The sequence below is a fragment of the Xyrauchen texanus genome, chromosome 23 (genome assembly GCF_025860055.1).
Source record: "Xyrauchen texanus isolate HMW12.3.18 chromosome 23, RBS_HiC_50CHRs, whole genome shotgun sequence".
Taxonomy (NCBI): Eukaryota; Metazoa; Chordata; class Actinopteri; order Cypriniformes; family Catostomidae; genus Xyrauchen; species Xyrauchen texanus.
The window spans coordinates 29,518,028-29,534,828 of NC_068298.1; the positions used below are offsets into that span (position 1 = coordinate 29,518,028).

At 36.2% G+C, this 16,801-nt stretch overlaps 2 protein-coding genes across 2 annotated transcripts in view; one reads left to right on the forward strand and one right to left on the reverse strand.

Moving 5' to 3' along the window:
* Positions 1 to 16,801, forward strand: part of LOC127617169 (UBX domain-containing protein 1-like) — a 95,486-nt gene that overhangs the window by 56,181 nt on the left and 22,504 nt on the right. The window lies entirely within an intron of this gene.
* On the reverse strand, positions 72 to 12,030 carry LOC127617168 (EH domain-containing protein 1-like). The gene is made up of 5 exons (XM_052089088.1): positions 11,429 to 12,030; positions 8,593 to 8,690; positions 3,719 to 4,131; positions 3,244 to 3,408; positions 72 to 1,297 (listed from the first exon to the last, which is right to left on the reverse strand). Exons 1-5 carry the CDS (start codon positions 11,824 to 11,826, stop codon positions 770 to 772), a joined length of 1,602 nt encoding a protein of 533 aa, XP_051945048.1. The 5' UTR covers positions 11,827 to 12,030; the 3' UTR covers positions 72 to 769.

Here is a 16,801-nt window from a genome sequence, read left to right on the forward strand (position 1 = left end):
ACACGACTTTCATAACTGTAAATGGAAAATGTTTCTCAATTAAACAAACTCAAGCAGTCTTTGAAGCACAGCTCACAAATAAAGTCTTTTATTGGTCAATGTCATTTTTGAATTCAAGTGAAGGTGAAGATTTCAAAGCACGAGGTCCCAGAAGAAAGAACAGATACACCCTCAAAATTACAGACTACATATTTTGTTGAATAAAAGCAAAAGAAAACATTCAATATTCAACTTTCAAAATTGAAAATACAAACTACAGATAAAATAGATCTAAAGGTAAAGAATAAGTTAAGGAAGTTTAGCAAAAATAATAGTAATCACATTTGGAGTTATATTTTGTATATGGAATTTGTTTCACATTGTATTGTTTAAAGAATCCCTCTTTACAAATCTTGCTCACACCAACATCTCGTTCAGTGCCCACCCACTACCATGGAAGTTTTATGTAATCAATCAAATCAAAGACAAATGCTTTGTCTGTTCATAGTGGTTTCTCCATTTCCAAACCGTATTAAAAAAGAAAAAAAAAGGAAGTCTCTCACTGGCACATAACTTTTTGGTTTATTCTCACAGTCCCTTGATTCATACCGCCGAAATTTCAATTCCTAACCCTGAATGCAAATTCATTTTATTCAAACTAAAGACAGATATCAAGTTCCTGCTGACTCCAGCTGGTCAACTTAATGGTCAAAATGAGTTTGAATTGTTCAAATATGGCTTGGGCACATTGGAGCCACCGTTAGAGATTCAATAAACTCAAGCCAGATCCTCAAAGCTGCTCTTGCCGTTTGGAAGGTGGAATAAGGTGAGTGGGCAGTTTGGCTGGAAGCTCGTGCCCCTCCAGCTTCACCTTGATCAGGTGATTAGCAAGTGCAAACTCTTCATCGTCCAGGTAGCCATCTTTGTCCACATCTGCCAGGCTCCAGATCTTTCCAAGCACTGTGTTTGGCAGCTTGGACTTTACAAACTCCTTCTTGGCAGTGGCACCAGATATCTTTCCATTGATGGGAGAAAGGGTGTAGAAGATTTCATCATAGGATGGTTTATCACGGCCCACAATCCATTCCAGCTCATCGATGCCCTCACCTGCACCTTCCCCATATCCATGACCAAATGGCCCATTTGTGGTTCCCTCAAAAGCACCACCCTTCACTGTCTGGCTGGGCATGTCGGCCTCCTCCTTCCTCACCTGTGTCATGAGCCTAGCGATATCATTGCCTAGCATGTCTTCCACTGCCTCCAGCAATTTTGGCCTTATGGCAGGAAACTTTGTGAAGTCCTGAGCAGCTAGTAAATCCTGCAAAGTAAGAAAAGCTCTTTATGGACCTAATTTAAAGGTATTTTGGTCAATAAAGTGAGCCAAACCAAAGGCGTTGCTAGACCATATTTAGCAGGGCTTCAGGTCATGGTCTTTCATCTCACCCTCCTTAAAAAATATGCAATAAAGTCAGCTGTCAGCAGCCCTTCAATCAGGGAGTATGTTTTCTCTCTTCAAGTTTAAAGAAAAGAGCAGCTGAAATAAGACATCCAATAGAATCACGTTATTATACCTAAATTAGTGCTGGGCGATATGACAATATATATCGTGGCAACAATATAAAGTATAAATCGATAGAGATTTTGCTATATCATGTATATCGTAAAAATAAATAAATAAAAAAATAAATACATTCATCTTGTGTTCGGCGCTTCATCCAATGCGCTCATCTGTGTTTGATGTATGTGTCACGTGCACTTTCTCTGGAGCACACGAGCGCACACGAGTCCAGCAGGAGTCTCGATATTTATAGGAAATCGCAGAGGGAATCACTCGTACAACTCAATCATTTTTAATCTAGTAAAATCCCTGAAAACACATAACGGGATGACTCCCAAACAATTTGTTTCATGCAATGCATTGTTTACTTTGCTGCATTGCTTTGCAAAGATCTTGAGTTTCTTGAGGAAAGTTATTATTATTATTATTATAAATATTCAACAAGATATTGGGGAGAAATATGGCATAATGTGAAATTTAGCATTATGATAAGACAGATTTAAAACCAAGTTTTTTTTTTTTACTTTGATTATTGCCAAGTTCCAAATAAAGAGGAAAGTATATAAGAGGAAGTATTTGGAAGTACTTAATTCACTGAAAAGATTATCCAAAAATAGGCATTACAATATAGTTATTTAATATATTAACCCATTTTTTATTGATTTTACAACAAAAGTGTACTATAGTGATTATATTTTGTTATCGTGATATAAAATTACTCATATTGTGATATAAGATTGTCATATCGGCCACCCCCAAGCTAAACTTTAGCAAAATATTTTCTATGTGGCTCGTTATACATATCCAGGTGAAAAGAACACTAGATGCGCTAAAGCAACAATTAATCTTATTCACTTTCACACAAGTCACCAGAAAACTGCAGATAAGTTTGTAAAAACTTGATTTTCGCTCTGTTCCTCACACAACTCTGCCTTATGTCAGCAAAACACTTTTTCCATACTGCATCACTGCTAAGGTGATGCATACTTAACATTTGCATTAAATAACCAACTACATTTACAAGCTTGTTCAAGTATGATCAAATTGTCCAGTAGCTTGTCTGATAGAGCATTGCTCATGCAATGCAAAGCGTCAGAGTGAGTTGAAAGTGTGATTGAAGCGCCACAAAATAACATGGTTGCTTCAGAAACTGCATTTTAGTTTAAGGTTTAGGGTTTGAAGGTCGGTATTGTTGATTTCAAACTTGACCAATCTGTTTGGGAGATCATTTGACTCACTTTTCGTGCCACACAGTGGACATTTCACATCTGAACTGCTGCGATACATGCTTTACTCTGAATTGTACCCTTAACAGTCATTGAAAACTTTATATTTCGTTATATGAATTATTATCCTTGGATATGTCAGTGGATGATCACAAAATGGGGTGGCAATGTCCGGCACGACATCAGCTCTCAAATATGCGCTCAATTAATCTATTGCTCATCCGCCTGCTCTTTGAAATCCTAAAATAAAGTGCATCTGCCATAGTTACAAATCTGTCTGTAAAGCAAGATTCAATCTCTTGACCTCTCGCTCTTTATGCCAGAAATATTCCTCTGAGCCACAAAGTCTCTTATTCCGGCAAGAAGCTGAACTGCTGTATAATCACCTGTGAACTTAAAAACTCCTCATTTCATCATTCAAACATCTTTTCCGTGCTATGTAAAGTTAAATCAAGATGGGAAAACTCCATAGCTTCATACCTGCATTTTCTTTAGGTTAGGAAAGTCTCCAGGCGAGATGTTGTGTTCTTTCTGAATCTTTTCATATATGAAGCCCAGGTTGTTGATAAGCTCTTTCTTCTTCGAGTCCTTCCCAAACACACTTGGCATCTCTTTCTTCAGAGCACTGATGATGTAAGCATGTACCTAGAAGAAAAGTATTTGATAAACTTCGATGTCAAACAACACTTCTCACAACTGTTCTTTACCTGTGAGATAAAAATACTGTAAACACTCTGACAATAAGTTCTTAAAAGTGTCTGGGAACAATGAACCACATACAAGACACATTCAGCAATCACCCGCTGATCTCCAGCTAGTCTCTCAAATAATATCAGGAAATAAAAGCTGCTTGCATAATACTTCATATAAAAGCTGTTCAAAATTGTTTCAAATGGAGTACGACATGCCAACATATTTCAGGTTCTTACAAAGAATTATAAGTTATAAATTTCACCTTAGCGAGACGTGCTCTTTTAATCAGATCATTCAGCTTCCTCAGAACTGCGTTCCGTGGAAGACTTTGAATGTCACGGAAGAGGTCCTGCTCTTCTGCCTCAAACAGCTTCCTGTTGTCTGCAATCAGTAGTGGCTGTGCCCAAAATGAGCCGATATACACCCTCGCCACCTCTGGGGTGTTTATGATTTTCCCCAGTGACCACATGAGGGCACCATACACCCTCATCAGCTGCTGGGTGCTGATCTGGTCAGCTTTGTTCAGAACCACACGCATCTTGTCCTCATGGTTCTTCAGGGCCCTGATCACCTCTGAAAACTCATCGGAAATGTCCAGCTTGTGGGCATCGAAGAGCAGGATGATTCTGTCCACTCGTTCTGCAAACCACTCAAGAACTGCTGCAAAGTCATAGCCTGTAAATGAAAGAAGAAAGGAGGACTATGTTATAGATTTGGTCCTAAATCAAAGATCAGGCTCTGGAAAGTGGAAGCTAGCAGTCCTGCATACAACATGCGTTGTTAAAAAAGGAGGTCAGGAATGTAATAATATAGATTTGATTAGCAACAGTGTCATCTGAGCTCAATGAATTCAGCAGTTTGTAAATGCCAAGTACAAAGCCATGTAATCAGAGAGATCTGCTCCCTGTGAATTCCTCTGTGTTTGTGTACTTGAAAAGAAACAAGTTGATAAAATCCAGAACACCAAAGACACTTTATGTTAAACTATATCAGGGTTCCCATACCTTTTAACCAATTAATTTCCATGACTTTTACAGTTGTTTGTGATAACTGGATAAGGATGATTAAAGATTATTTTATAGAGACTACACTCACAAAGAGCAATTTCTAGCTGATTAAATATTTAGATCTGAGAATAACTTGCATAGATTTACGTGGATTTCACAATTTTCTTAATATATAAATCAATAACACTTCCATATTTTCCATAGTCTCAACTGTGCACTGAAGCTCTATTCTGATTTGATGTTTTATGCAACTTTATGGATTAAGGGCATATTTTTTTTTTAATCAGTCCGTCTGGAAACAAAGTTGTGTTCAAGGATGAAGTAAATCACTAGATTTGCCAAAGTTTACCAGGTTAGTGGCATATGTCTGAAAATGTCAGAACTCCTCTACAGTATCTAGACTACACATTTTGCAATTTTTATCTGTTTTCTGTACAAATGTTTGTGGAGACTGCCACGTCACAATTTAAGTAAATATTTCCACAATAATTTCTCAGAAAAGAACACAAAAAAAAACAGACTATGACGGATCACATTACATGTCAATATGATTGCTCATCCTGTCCAAGTGGGCGGTTTTTGGGGCAGTTTTCCAGAATAAAATGCAATGTGGACTAGAAGTCAACCGATTTTGTAGGTACCGATAACTAAGGTGGTGGGAGAGGCAGATAACCGATTAATTGGCCGGTAGTTCTTTGAAGGGCAAACACACAGAGGCTACAAGAGTCCAAAATGAGTAAAATCCCAGATGTGCGTTTGTTGTGCAATCAAAATCCCAATAAAAACAAGAAAATAAAATTAAGATTTGGTGCATAAATCTGGACTTAATTATAAACAAGCCTGGACTCTTATTTCAAAATGTCCATACTTCACTTTTTGAAGGGAAACAAAAAGTGCACACTTACAATCTAATATGTATTGCAATAAAAACACAATTAAGTAAGTAGACATTGTCATATGGGGTAATAAATTCTGTATGAGCAGAAATAAATGAACAGTATCATCATTCATTATAGTAAATTATCAGCGATCACTAGTCAATAGTCGTGTCTTTTTTAACATTTTGTGTTAATAATCATGAATTAATCCATAACAGTGATGATGAGTCTTGGCTGTGTTACAATGCTCTATAAGTAAATATTCACAAAGTTTAGCTTTTTGTAGCCTACTGTATATATTCACCACTTAGAGGGTTTGGTCAAAGAGGAACACAAAGTTGACAAAAAACGAAATCTATCAGCATTGATTTTTGTAGAGAACCGATTGTTCCAAAAAGCTGCTATCAGCACCGATTAAAATGTAAAACTGATACTGACCTCTAATATGGATGAGCCCTTCTGCCATAGTCAAAGGCCTAGTTACGCAACACTAGGTTTTCTATGTAGTAACTAGAGGTAGACCAATATATAATTTTACCAATTAATCAATGCCGATAGTTGTTTTTTATTATACCTCTGTGCTTCTCTGTGGCCGCTGAAAGTTTCTACAGTTAGGGCAGCTTGATTCTAAAAACAGCCACCTTTAGAGTTGAAATAAGAACAAGCATGTGGGGATTTGTTGTATCTATATATCCTTAATAATTTACCATTTTCATCCATATTTTAATCCACACTTCAATGCATATTTTGATTAAATAATCAAGTTTTCTAAATTGAAGCGATGGCATGTGAAGAAAAATGCGACAATATAGAAATTAATTGTGTCTCTAACTCTATACACCAAATAATAATAATAAACCTCATTCCTAATTATACCTCATCTGGTGAAATATATTTTATTTTGTGTATATAGAGTACTGTGCAAAGGTTTTAGGCACTTTTAAAAAACAACAACAACAAAAAAATAATTTAGCTTCAGCTTTAGTGTGTCAATAGGAAAAATACATTTTGGACTCCCAAACATAACTTTTGCAAATAGAAAAAAATAGAATAGAAGAACAGGGAGCCCTGCAACAGATGTAGTGGCCCCACAAAGCCCCTGACTAAACATCGTGTCTGTCTGAGATTGCATAAAAGAGACAGAAGCGATTGAGAAGAATTCTCCAAGAAGCATTGAACATCCTATCTGCCAACAACCAAGAAAAATTGTGTCCAGATGTACCTAGTAGAATTGTTTGCTGTTTTGAAGGGAAAGGTGGTCACACCAAATATTGATCTTATTTGATAAATGAAAAGATTTATGACATTATTTTTGAAGACATCCTCTCTATGCAACATTTTTCACAAGCGCCTAAAATGTTTGCACAGTATTATATATATATATATATATATATATATATATATATATATATATATATACATAAACACACACACAACTCTTCATATAAAAAGCTTAATTTGGTAAAAACTTAATTATAAAAGCACTGTAACAGAGCCAATTTAATTTTAAAACAAGAGTCCCGCGTTATGCACCAAATCTGAATTTTTCTGGTTATTCTTAGGATTTTAGTTGAACAATAAACTGTATTTAGGATTGTATTAATTGTATTCAGACTCTTGTAACTTCAATATCTGTGCTTGCCATAGAAATTAAATAATCTTTTTTTTTTTACATTCTATAAATTGATTTTATTTTTTAACTATCAGCCGATTAATTGGTTAAAGGTCTTTTCCAACACTTTAATTATTGGTATTGGCAGAATCCACTCTGGGTCGACCTCTAGTAGGAACCCTGACAAAACGCACAAAGAAAAGAAAAAAAGATCACATGATCAAAAAGATTTGAATTGAAAGGAAGCTGGTCAGTAAATGTAAGAATATATTCTTGTGGGAAAACTGCTGACATGTCTAAGCCTCTCACATGAACTGGTACCACACAGAAACTTTTAGTTCCACAAGGCATTTTCATGTCTCTATTTCCAGTCATTCAGAGTGAAAACACAACTTCCCACCCAGATGAACTCAACTGCATGAGTAAACTGAAAGTGATATCAAAGAAGTAACCAACGCAACAATGGAAAACAAAGGCTGTTTGGGCTGTAGCTAGACAAGAATGATCAAACCCCAATTCATACTTAATCCCACATAGGCACAACTGCTCCACAGTCAGTTATGTCTCTGTTTGGACTAGTGATGGGGTGGCGCTCAGGGTCTCTGTGAAATTACTGCTATGTGTCTGTGGTATGTAGGGGCACCTCGGTCTCAGTATCTTGTTACCAGCTCCATTGCCTCCAGAAGGGACGACAGAGTCATGTGACCAATGACAACCATCCAGTATCACAATTACACGTTTCTGTTTCCTAACAGCTGCCTTACTGTAAAATGTTTCTTTTCATATTACACTGGGCCTTATATGTATCTACTGTCTTACTCTGCAGCTAGATGACATATGGGCCAGCTCAGCATTGCCTTCTTATTCTTCCTCTGCACAGCTGAGTGAGAATGGAGTTCAAGAATACTGTCAGATAGTGACTGTGTGGAATATTTTACTGAAAACACACTTTATCTACCAGTCAAAGGAGAAACCAAATGCCTCTCCACCCACAAAATCTTTTAGTGACATTAAAAAAGAGAAATGGGAGCTGTGTGGTCAGGATTACCAACATTAGACCAGATATTTGAGTGCTTTCAGAAGTGGGATTTATGCACAATACGTACGGCACACACCTGCCCGAACAGCTCTGATATCCTGTCTCATTTAACTGCAGTATATATAAGATTAATAATATTAGAGGACAAACAAATATTCAACTTTTGTTGTATCAAGATGGCAATCCACTTAAAATTTCACATGACAAAACGTGCAGGAAGTCAGACTGGTTTTATTTCTCTTCCCAAACAGTTTACACAAAACTACAGTAAAATCTAAAGATTTGCATTGTGTGAACCAAAGCACTAAAAGTCAATGACTAATGATTTCTTAAGAGCAAGAAATGATTCAAAATAAGCTAAAGAGTGAATGAGTAATCTAATAGGTAGAGGGAACAGACAATGAAGCAAGGTTAACATTAAATATTTATGATAAAATGCAAAGATTATATTTATATTATTATATAAAGAGAATTAACTTATTATAAATGTATTGTTATTAATACATTTTTTATTTATTATGAATAATGACTTAATATAAATAAAAAGATAATTCAATTTAAAAATAAAAGTATACAAGTCGATGAGGCTGAAGTGCTGACCTCTGCTGATCCTCTGTTTCTCCCCTGACAGGATGCCTGGAGTATCGATGATACTGATGCTCTCCAGGACGGGGTTGTTTAACTGAGCACACATAAATCTACATTGAGAGAGAGACATGGAGAGATCAAAAGTCAGACAAGGAAAGACAGTGCACATGAGACTAACAGGTTTGGTAAGTCTGAAATCAACATATAAACCTCTCTATTTTCCTGCGTTCTTTTCAAAAAAAGAAATTGTTTTATAATGATTTTGATCACTTTTATATGATTTTAGAAACCACAGGAATGCCACACTCACTGTGTAACAGTATGTTTCAGTTACCATAAGCTCAGGACTTCAACTGAAATCAGACTCACACCAATAACATAAATGAACTTTGTTTATACATAGTTCCTCATTGTTTATGCTGATTTATAGTCTTTTTCTCTGTCAGCCTACAGCACTACCCAACCGCTTGTTTGAAATTAAAGATTCAAAGCATACATGGATCTCTGTAACAAGACTCAAGCTTAAAGCTGGATCTTTCTTAATGAAGCAGAGTACCCACTAGAGCGAGGCTTTTATCCAACAGACATTCAGAACAAATACTAATAATATTCCCACAAGTCTTTGCTCAAAATGTTTTATCTGTCTGTTCTGAAACTTGCTTCTTCTAATGGCAAGTTTCAAAAATATGTAGGCCAAGACAGGGGAGAGAAAAACTGTTGCTTGTTAACTTACTGGAACACTGAGAAGAACACACATGGGATTCATTGTTTCATTTTACTTACTACACTGTAAACCCTAAAGTTGTCTTAATTAAATCTTACTTGAAATGTCAAGTTTTGGGCTCAGAACTCAAATATCTATGTTCCTTAAACATATCTATAGATCTGAGATTCTAAGCGTTAATAACTCAAAGGAATGAGAACAAAATTGAGGCTATGGGAATACCCATAATCCCTTGCACTTTATTTAACTGATTCCTTTAGTCAAAGGGAACATATAGGTGCATTTAAATAGTTGTTATTAAGAATTTATAGAGGTTTTAGCTCTTTTGTAGTATTATATTGTTTTGTTTAATGACACTATTAGTGTGATCGGTGTCCACTTTGGTCCAAAAGTCTACTTATGTCTAATTACCTTAAATAGTTAAGTTAATCCTATATGAACACCAAGTTAAGTGACCTTAATTAAAGAATATTTGGAGATGTCAAAACTCAACTCAGTTGAGTAAAGTCAACTTATTAGGGTTTTATAATGCTCTTTTGTTTCTTCCAACAGGTTTGGAGAAATGAGAGATGACGATCCAGAACAGGCACTTAGAAAAGTCTTTACACATCCTTTTTCAACATGTCAAAAATCAGCTTGGAGGCCACTACGTCAACACAGTCACTATAAATATAGGCTTTGAAAAGTATTATTCAATTTGTCCAATTTCAACAACAACAAAAATCTCCGTTGTCTTAAAACTAGATTATTTGTTCTGCAAAACACAGGAATTTCTCACGTCTGAATATTGCACACGTGTTTCAAATTTTGAAATCTTAAAAACTCTCCAAAAAACGGAACCAGTTTTTATGGCATACAGCCCATAATTTCATAATGACCACAAATAACCATGGGTATAAGAGCAGAAGTGAAAAAATGGGAAATATTTTCAAACTGAAACACCATTATTATTATGCCAATATTATATTGTGGGTTTTGTGGTTCTTATGTTGGGATCAAATATTGAATTCTGCTGCTTCAGCCTTGAAACTTTTACATTTAAACAAGCACATGGCACTGGTAATCCCTGCCTGTGACAATCCTCTTGAGTTGACAACACATGACACCATGCAGAGATCTGGTTAATTTATTTTATAGCCAATGTTGAAGCGTTTCAGACTGATATCGCAACAGCATATGTTCTGTGTTTGTGGTTGGGTGTTTGCCTCAAAGTAACTGTAACTGTGTGCTGGTATGTAGTTTAAAGGTCTGGAAAGGTAAACAAATATCTTAAAACCTCAGCCATACAGCCCCTGTTCTTGAATTTTCCTCACATTTACTCTGCTAAATGATTAAATGTAAATGTAAAGAAAATGTAAGAACAGGGGCTGTTTGGGACTCTCAGCATATGTCATGATGACTCAATCCTCTGATAACACAGAAACTATGACACAAACTTTCTAGAAACAGAATAATGACTGATAACAATTCAAACCAAATGTATATAATAAAACAACTAGGGTACTGTTTAAAGGAATAGATCACCCAAAAATGTAAATTTTTTCATAAGTAAAAAAGGACTTAAATATTGATCTGTTTCTCACCCACACCTATTATTTAACTTCTGATGACATGGATTTAGCCACTGGAGTCTTATGGATTACTTTTATGCTGTCTTTATGTGCTTTTTTGAGCTTCAAAGCTTTGTTCACCATTCACTTGCATTGTGAGGACCTACAGAGCTGAAATACTCTTCTAAAAATCTTAATTTGTGTTCTGCAAGATAAATAAAGTCATACTACACATCTGGGTGGCATGATGTTGAGAAAATGATGTGAATTTTAATTTTTGGGTTAAAAAGTCCTTAGTAAAAAGTTAAAAACCCCTGTTTGAACAACACCCTTACTGTCATGGGATGTTAAAGGGGTGTGCGTCTTTGAAACACATATGGCCATAGATGAAAATAAGAAACGATCTTCGACATTACAATTGCTAGATTTTAATAAGTCATTTTGTGTGGCTATAACTCAATTTCCTGCTTTACAAACATTGGGCAAAGCTCTCTACCTCAGACGCGTCCGTTGACGCAACGCGAAATAATATAATTTAACCTATTTATTTATTTTCGCCCAATGGATCCTTTACCTGTTAAGGAAAGCGTTCCCAAAAGCGTTGAGCTTTCTGAAAGGTTTCTTCGGGTCAACAACCAGAGCATTGCCGGGTATCACGCCCTCCTGATCGCCGTGCATCACCGCTATGAACGAATCCGTCGTCGGCTCGGGGCCTATTCTCATACCGGGAAAGTCCTGCTCCATTAAATGCCGGATAAAAGTGGTCTTCCCGGTGGAGTACTGTCCCACCAGTAGCACCATCGGCTTGTTGTCAAAGTCAGCATCTTCTAAAGCCGGTGAATGGAAGTCGTGGAAATGATAAGTGTCCTCCAAAGGGAAGAGTTTATTGCGGTAAAGGCGTTTCAGTCCCTCCGACACGTTTTGGAGAAGTTCTGGGTCTTTCTTCCCTTCTTTCTTGGACCAGCTGAACATGGTGGTCGTTATACAACGATCTTAATTCGAAGAGAGAGAAAAACTGTAGTGTCACCTCTGTCTTTACCTCCCTCTGACAAAAAAACTCCTGAACTGTAATGCAACGCTAATATCCGAGGCTGTTGCGACACTTCCTATGACTGCATGTCGTTTCTTTTTCCTAAACTGCAACAGTTCTAGTCTGATCGAGCTTCAACTTGTATCAATCCAGGCCTGCTGTGGTTCGCATGCGGAACTGTGTTTTGCACTTCATAATAAAAGTATTGATTTAACCAAAACAAAACTGGCAATTTTTGTAAACAAAACGTTTTAAACACTGTAATGGTTCACAAACATGTTTTATTACTAAAAAACCTTATTATGAGGGCATTCCATTGTTGTATGAACATAATAAATACATTCTTGATACAAAATCGAAAGGGACGAACAAGCTGTTGAACAAGCCGGCTGTGACGGACTCTGTTCGACTTTAACGCGCTACTTCCGGCCGGTGTACTGCGTGTGTCCCACTACGGGACAATCACCGCTGAGAATTTGCTGTTGCTATGCGACAGATTTGGTAAGTATAAATGTTATGAATTATGACATGTGGTTTTGTAATTGTGTCTGCAATAGGTTTTTGCCATTAGTCTTTTTAATGGATTCTTTTTTAAAACTCTGGCTAATTATATTGTATTTCCAGATATTTTTTTTTTCAAAGAAATGTCCTCTGTTGATGTGAACACCTCAGATGATGTGAGTAGCTAAACATCCTCCTCAAAACTCCATAAATTGCCCAATGTCGGTTAGAATAGTCTTTTAAGTTAACCAGCAACACAGGTAATTATAGGCTTCTTATTCGTGTATGAGCTAGCAAGTCCATGTTTCATGTTGTTCATGAGACATGATGCACTTCTCCTACTTACAGAACCATACATGTACAATAAAAGGTAGCGTTGAGAAGGGGCAAAGCCTGGTCTGCCATTGCAGAAACATTAAATAGCTACCAATACCTTACATTCACAGAGGTCTGTGAGGGAAAGATTTCACTTAACACAGATCAAATACAAGAACAGACATAACAAAGATGAGAGGATTAGTGGCCCATCAGCAGAAACAACAGAGCTTGATGAGCTCATTGAAGAAATAACCGAGAAAGAAAGGGCAGCAGAGGAAAACAGAGGGAGTGATGAGAATAGGAGGAAGATAGAGGCAGACCATACAAAAGCAGAGGACGAGGGAGAGGATTGTAGTACCAACAAACATCCCAGTCATGCTTCTTTCCCTCTGTGAAAATATTTTTTATTATTAACTGTAAGGGTTTTCAAACATGGAAAGTAATTCAAACCTACCTATACAGGGCCATACAGATGGGCAATTAAACCATTAGGAATGGCAACTGTCTGATATTTTAAACTGTGAGTCACCATTATAAAGGACCCTCTGCTATTTTACTGTTCATACACATTGATTTATTTATTTCATCCTGATTTCATAAAACATTTTAATGTACAAATTCTCTCTTGATAATAATAAAATATAAAATCTGTGAACAAATTTACTGGTGTCATTTGTTTTTCATTGCAATTAATGCAACATTCTTTTTATATGCAAATATGGCTAAAGAGTCTGTGTGTGTGTGTGTGTGTGTGTGTGTGTGTGTGTGTGTGTGTGTGTGTGTGTGTGTGTGTGTGTGTGTGTGTGTGATCACTTTGTGGGACCAAAGTCCCATAAGGATAGTAAAACCAAATGTTTGACCTTGTGGGGACATTTTGTGGTCCCCATGAGGAAACAGCATAAATCATACTAAATTATGTTTTTGAAAATGTAAAATGCAGAAAGTTTTCTGAGGGTTAGGTTTAGGGTAGGGTTAGGTTTAGGGATAGAATATAAAGTTTGTACAGTATAAAACCATTATGTCTATGGAAAGTCCCCATAAAACATGGAAACACAACATGTGTGTGTGTGTGTGTGTGTGTGTGTGTGTGTGAATGTGTACAGATGTGTAATTTATTTAATGCAATTATGTATATAGAATTTAATGTGCATGTTAAAGCGTATGTGTACGTGTGAGCTAGACATTATGAAAAATAGTCTTGAATGTGTGGAGGATCCAAGTTAATAAACTGAGATGTATGATTAGCATACAGACAAGTAAGTGCATTTCTTAACAAAGCAGATACCACATACAGTTAGCCAACACTGCTCAGCCCTTATTCATTTTGAAATCCATGAACTTGAATTAATTTGCTATGTCTCCAAACAACAATTCCACTGACACTAGTCTGACTTCATACTTTTGTTGTATGTCTGGGTTTTTTGGGGTGAGGTGAACGTTTCTAAATGGGCTCTGTGGGTGCACACACAGTGGGCATGCTGGGTCCCCATACAAACACATAGGATGACCATCCTCAGACACGGCATGCATCCCAGTCATGCTTCTTTCCCTCTGTGAAAATATTTTTTATTATTAACTGTAAGGGTTTTCAAACATGGAAAGTAATTCAAACCTACCTATACAGGGCCATACAGATGGGCAATTAAACCATTAGGAATGGCAACTGTCTGATATTTTAAACTGTGAGTCACCATTATAAAGGACCCTCTGCTATACCAGGTCTGGTTATGGGTCACACAGTGCCATCTATGAATCCAAAGCAGTTATCTAGAGGGGCTCACATTTGGTGGTTCAGTATGTTATTGTTCCAAGTTATCCTCTGGTGCAGGGACGGATTACCGACCGGGCCAATGCGGCCAGTTTACACAACATTTACTGTGTGTTAACATGAAATTACAGACAACTGTAATTCAACACATGAATTACACTTATGCAAGCATTATGCTTGCAACTTGATTTTCACCTTTACAAAATGTTCTGTGAGCATTCAATTTATTTTTACGCTTGCAATTTAAGTTACACTTTCACAATTCTTACTGCAGATCATTTAGGCACTATTTTACTTTCATAACATCATTAATTTAAACACTCATCCTCCTTCATGTCATCGAGATTGAACGGTGGGTATTATTTACATGTAAATCTAGGTTTTTATAGCTATTAACATCATACAAGAGTAAACACGTTTCTTCTGTCAGTAAATTAAAATGTAATGCTGTAAGCAACCCTTCTCTTGCTTTTTTTATTTTATAAATATATTTGTATATTTTCGTAATTGTGAAATGAACGATTAAATGAGCTGTTCTGCCGTCCTCTCTGTTGTTGTGTTGTTGATCTTTTCGTTTCTTAGCAACTGCGGTTGAGTTGTTTACTTAGTCGCGACCACAGCTTTTGCTTAAATTCCGCCGGTGCGGCTCTTAAACCAACTCAAATTTGATAGTTACTAAACGTGAGTGTTTTTTACTTCATCCTTTAAAAAACTAAAACAAATAAGTGAATGTAGATTTTTTAGAAACAAGCGAAACAAGCCAGGGGTATACATAGTACACAATAATTCAAATATACTTCACAAGAGAGCAAAGACATTATATTCATTGCACAGTGCAATGGTTTTCAATGCTTTGGAGTAGCTGGAGGTACAAAGTGTATTTAAATTATATTTCAAGTCTATACAAAAAAGTGTAAATAGGGGCTTTACAGACAGAAATGTACACTTATGTATAAAAACTTGTAGAGTAGTATAACTACATCATATAAAATAGAAATATGTTGTCTTCTAAGAACACTGTTTAGACAACAGTGCATCATTGTGGATACCAGTGGTCATTATCTGTGCACACGTCATCACACAGACGTCTATTCGAAGTGTGTGTTTACATCTGGAAGATGTTTGTTTTGTTTGTTTTGTCATCTGCAATACGTCTATAAGACGTTTCCTCTCGGATGTCACATCAGAGATATTCAGAAGATGTGACTGAGACGTTTATGATGTAGAATGTTTGTAAATCTGATCTTTTTAAAATGTTTAGCAGAGAATGTGATGCTTTCCAGATCAAAAGATCTAAAACGGACATCTCAGATATGTTTGTGTGCTATCTACAAGGGTGTAGGTTTGGTTTGAAGTTAGTAGGGACATATTGCAAGGATAATATTTAAAATGTTGGTATTAAGAAAATGCAAGAATGTCAGTCTGGTAATATTGAGGGGAACATTGTTTTTCCTTATATAGCAAGTCTAATTCTTATTTCTCTGCATATTATATTAAATATTAGCCCCCCCAAAAAAAAAAAATAATAAACAATTTATTCCCCCCAAAGAATAAACAAATTAAGAACTAAGCACTAGGGCTGCATGGTTAGGAGGACAAACATGATATGTGATAAACTTGGATAATGTGACAGCGATATACAATGCATTAAACCTAAGATTATTTGGTCAAAATCAAATATTATATTTAGAAAATTATATCCAAGAGACATGAAGCGACATTCTGTAAAATGTTTATCCAGCATTTAACAAAAGGAAATCTAAACAAATTTAACAATTTACATGTGCAAAAGGACATCAAAAGATAAACAAATGATGGGGGAATGGAGCAATGACATTATCCCCCACTTTATACTTTCCAACTCCCCTCACTCAAACATAATCTTTTCTCATATTGCTTATTTATATGTACTTACTATAAACGTGTGATGTGAAATCTCTCCTTTACCTGAGTATGTTCAGCTCTCACATTAGTACTTTATTAAAAAAAGTTATATCACACACACACACCACACACACTTATTTGTGAATAGTCTATTGATCATATTATGGTCAATGTTTTTTATGTTTTTTATTAAACTACAAATATGCAGACTATGTTACATAATTGTACATATAAATTAAATGTAGATAATAACTTAAAAACATTAAGTTGCAATATCTGTAGACACAACACTTCCAGCTTTTGCCACATGTGTGTGACTCTCTGCAGGTAACAGCTTCTCCACTGGCACTTCAATAGTTTTCCACATGGAGTGGCTGTTACACCCAGTGAGCACTACCAGCTCTCTTGAAGCCTGAAATTACAGTGCTTGTACATACAATGCTTTT

Coding starts and splice junctions, on each gene's coding strand:
- LOC127617168 (XM_052089088.1), bottom strand. CDS start 11,826: ATGTTCAGCTGGTCCAAGAAAGAAGGGAAGAAAGACCCAGAACTTCTC. Junction 8,691..11,428: donor GGGAACGCTTTCCTTAACAG/GTAAAGGATCCA, acceptor CTCTCAATGTAG/ATTTATGTGTGCTCAGTTAA. Junction 4,132..8,592: donor GAAACAGAGGATCAGCAGAG/GTCAGCACTTCA, acceptor TTTCATTTACAG/GCTATGACTTTGCAGCAGTT.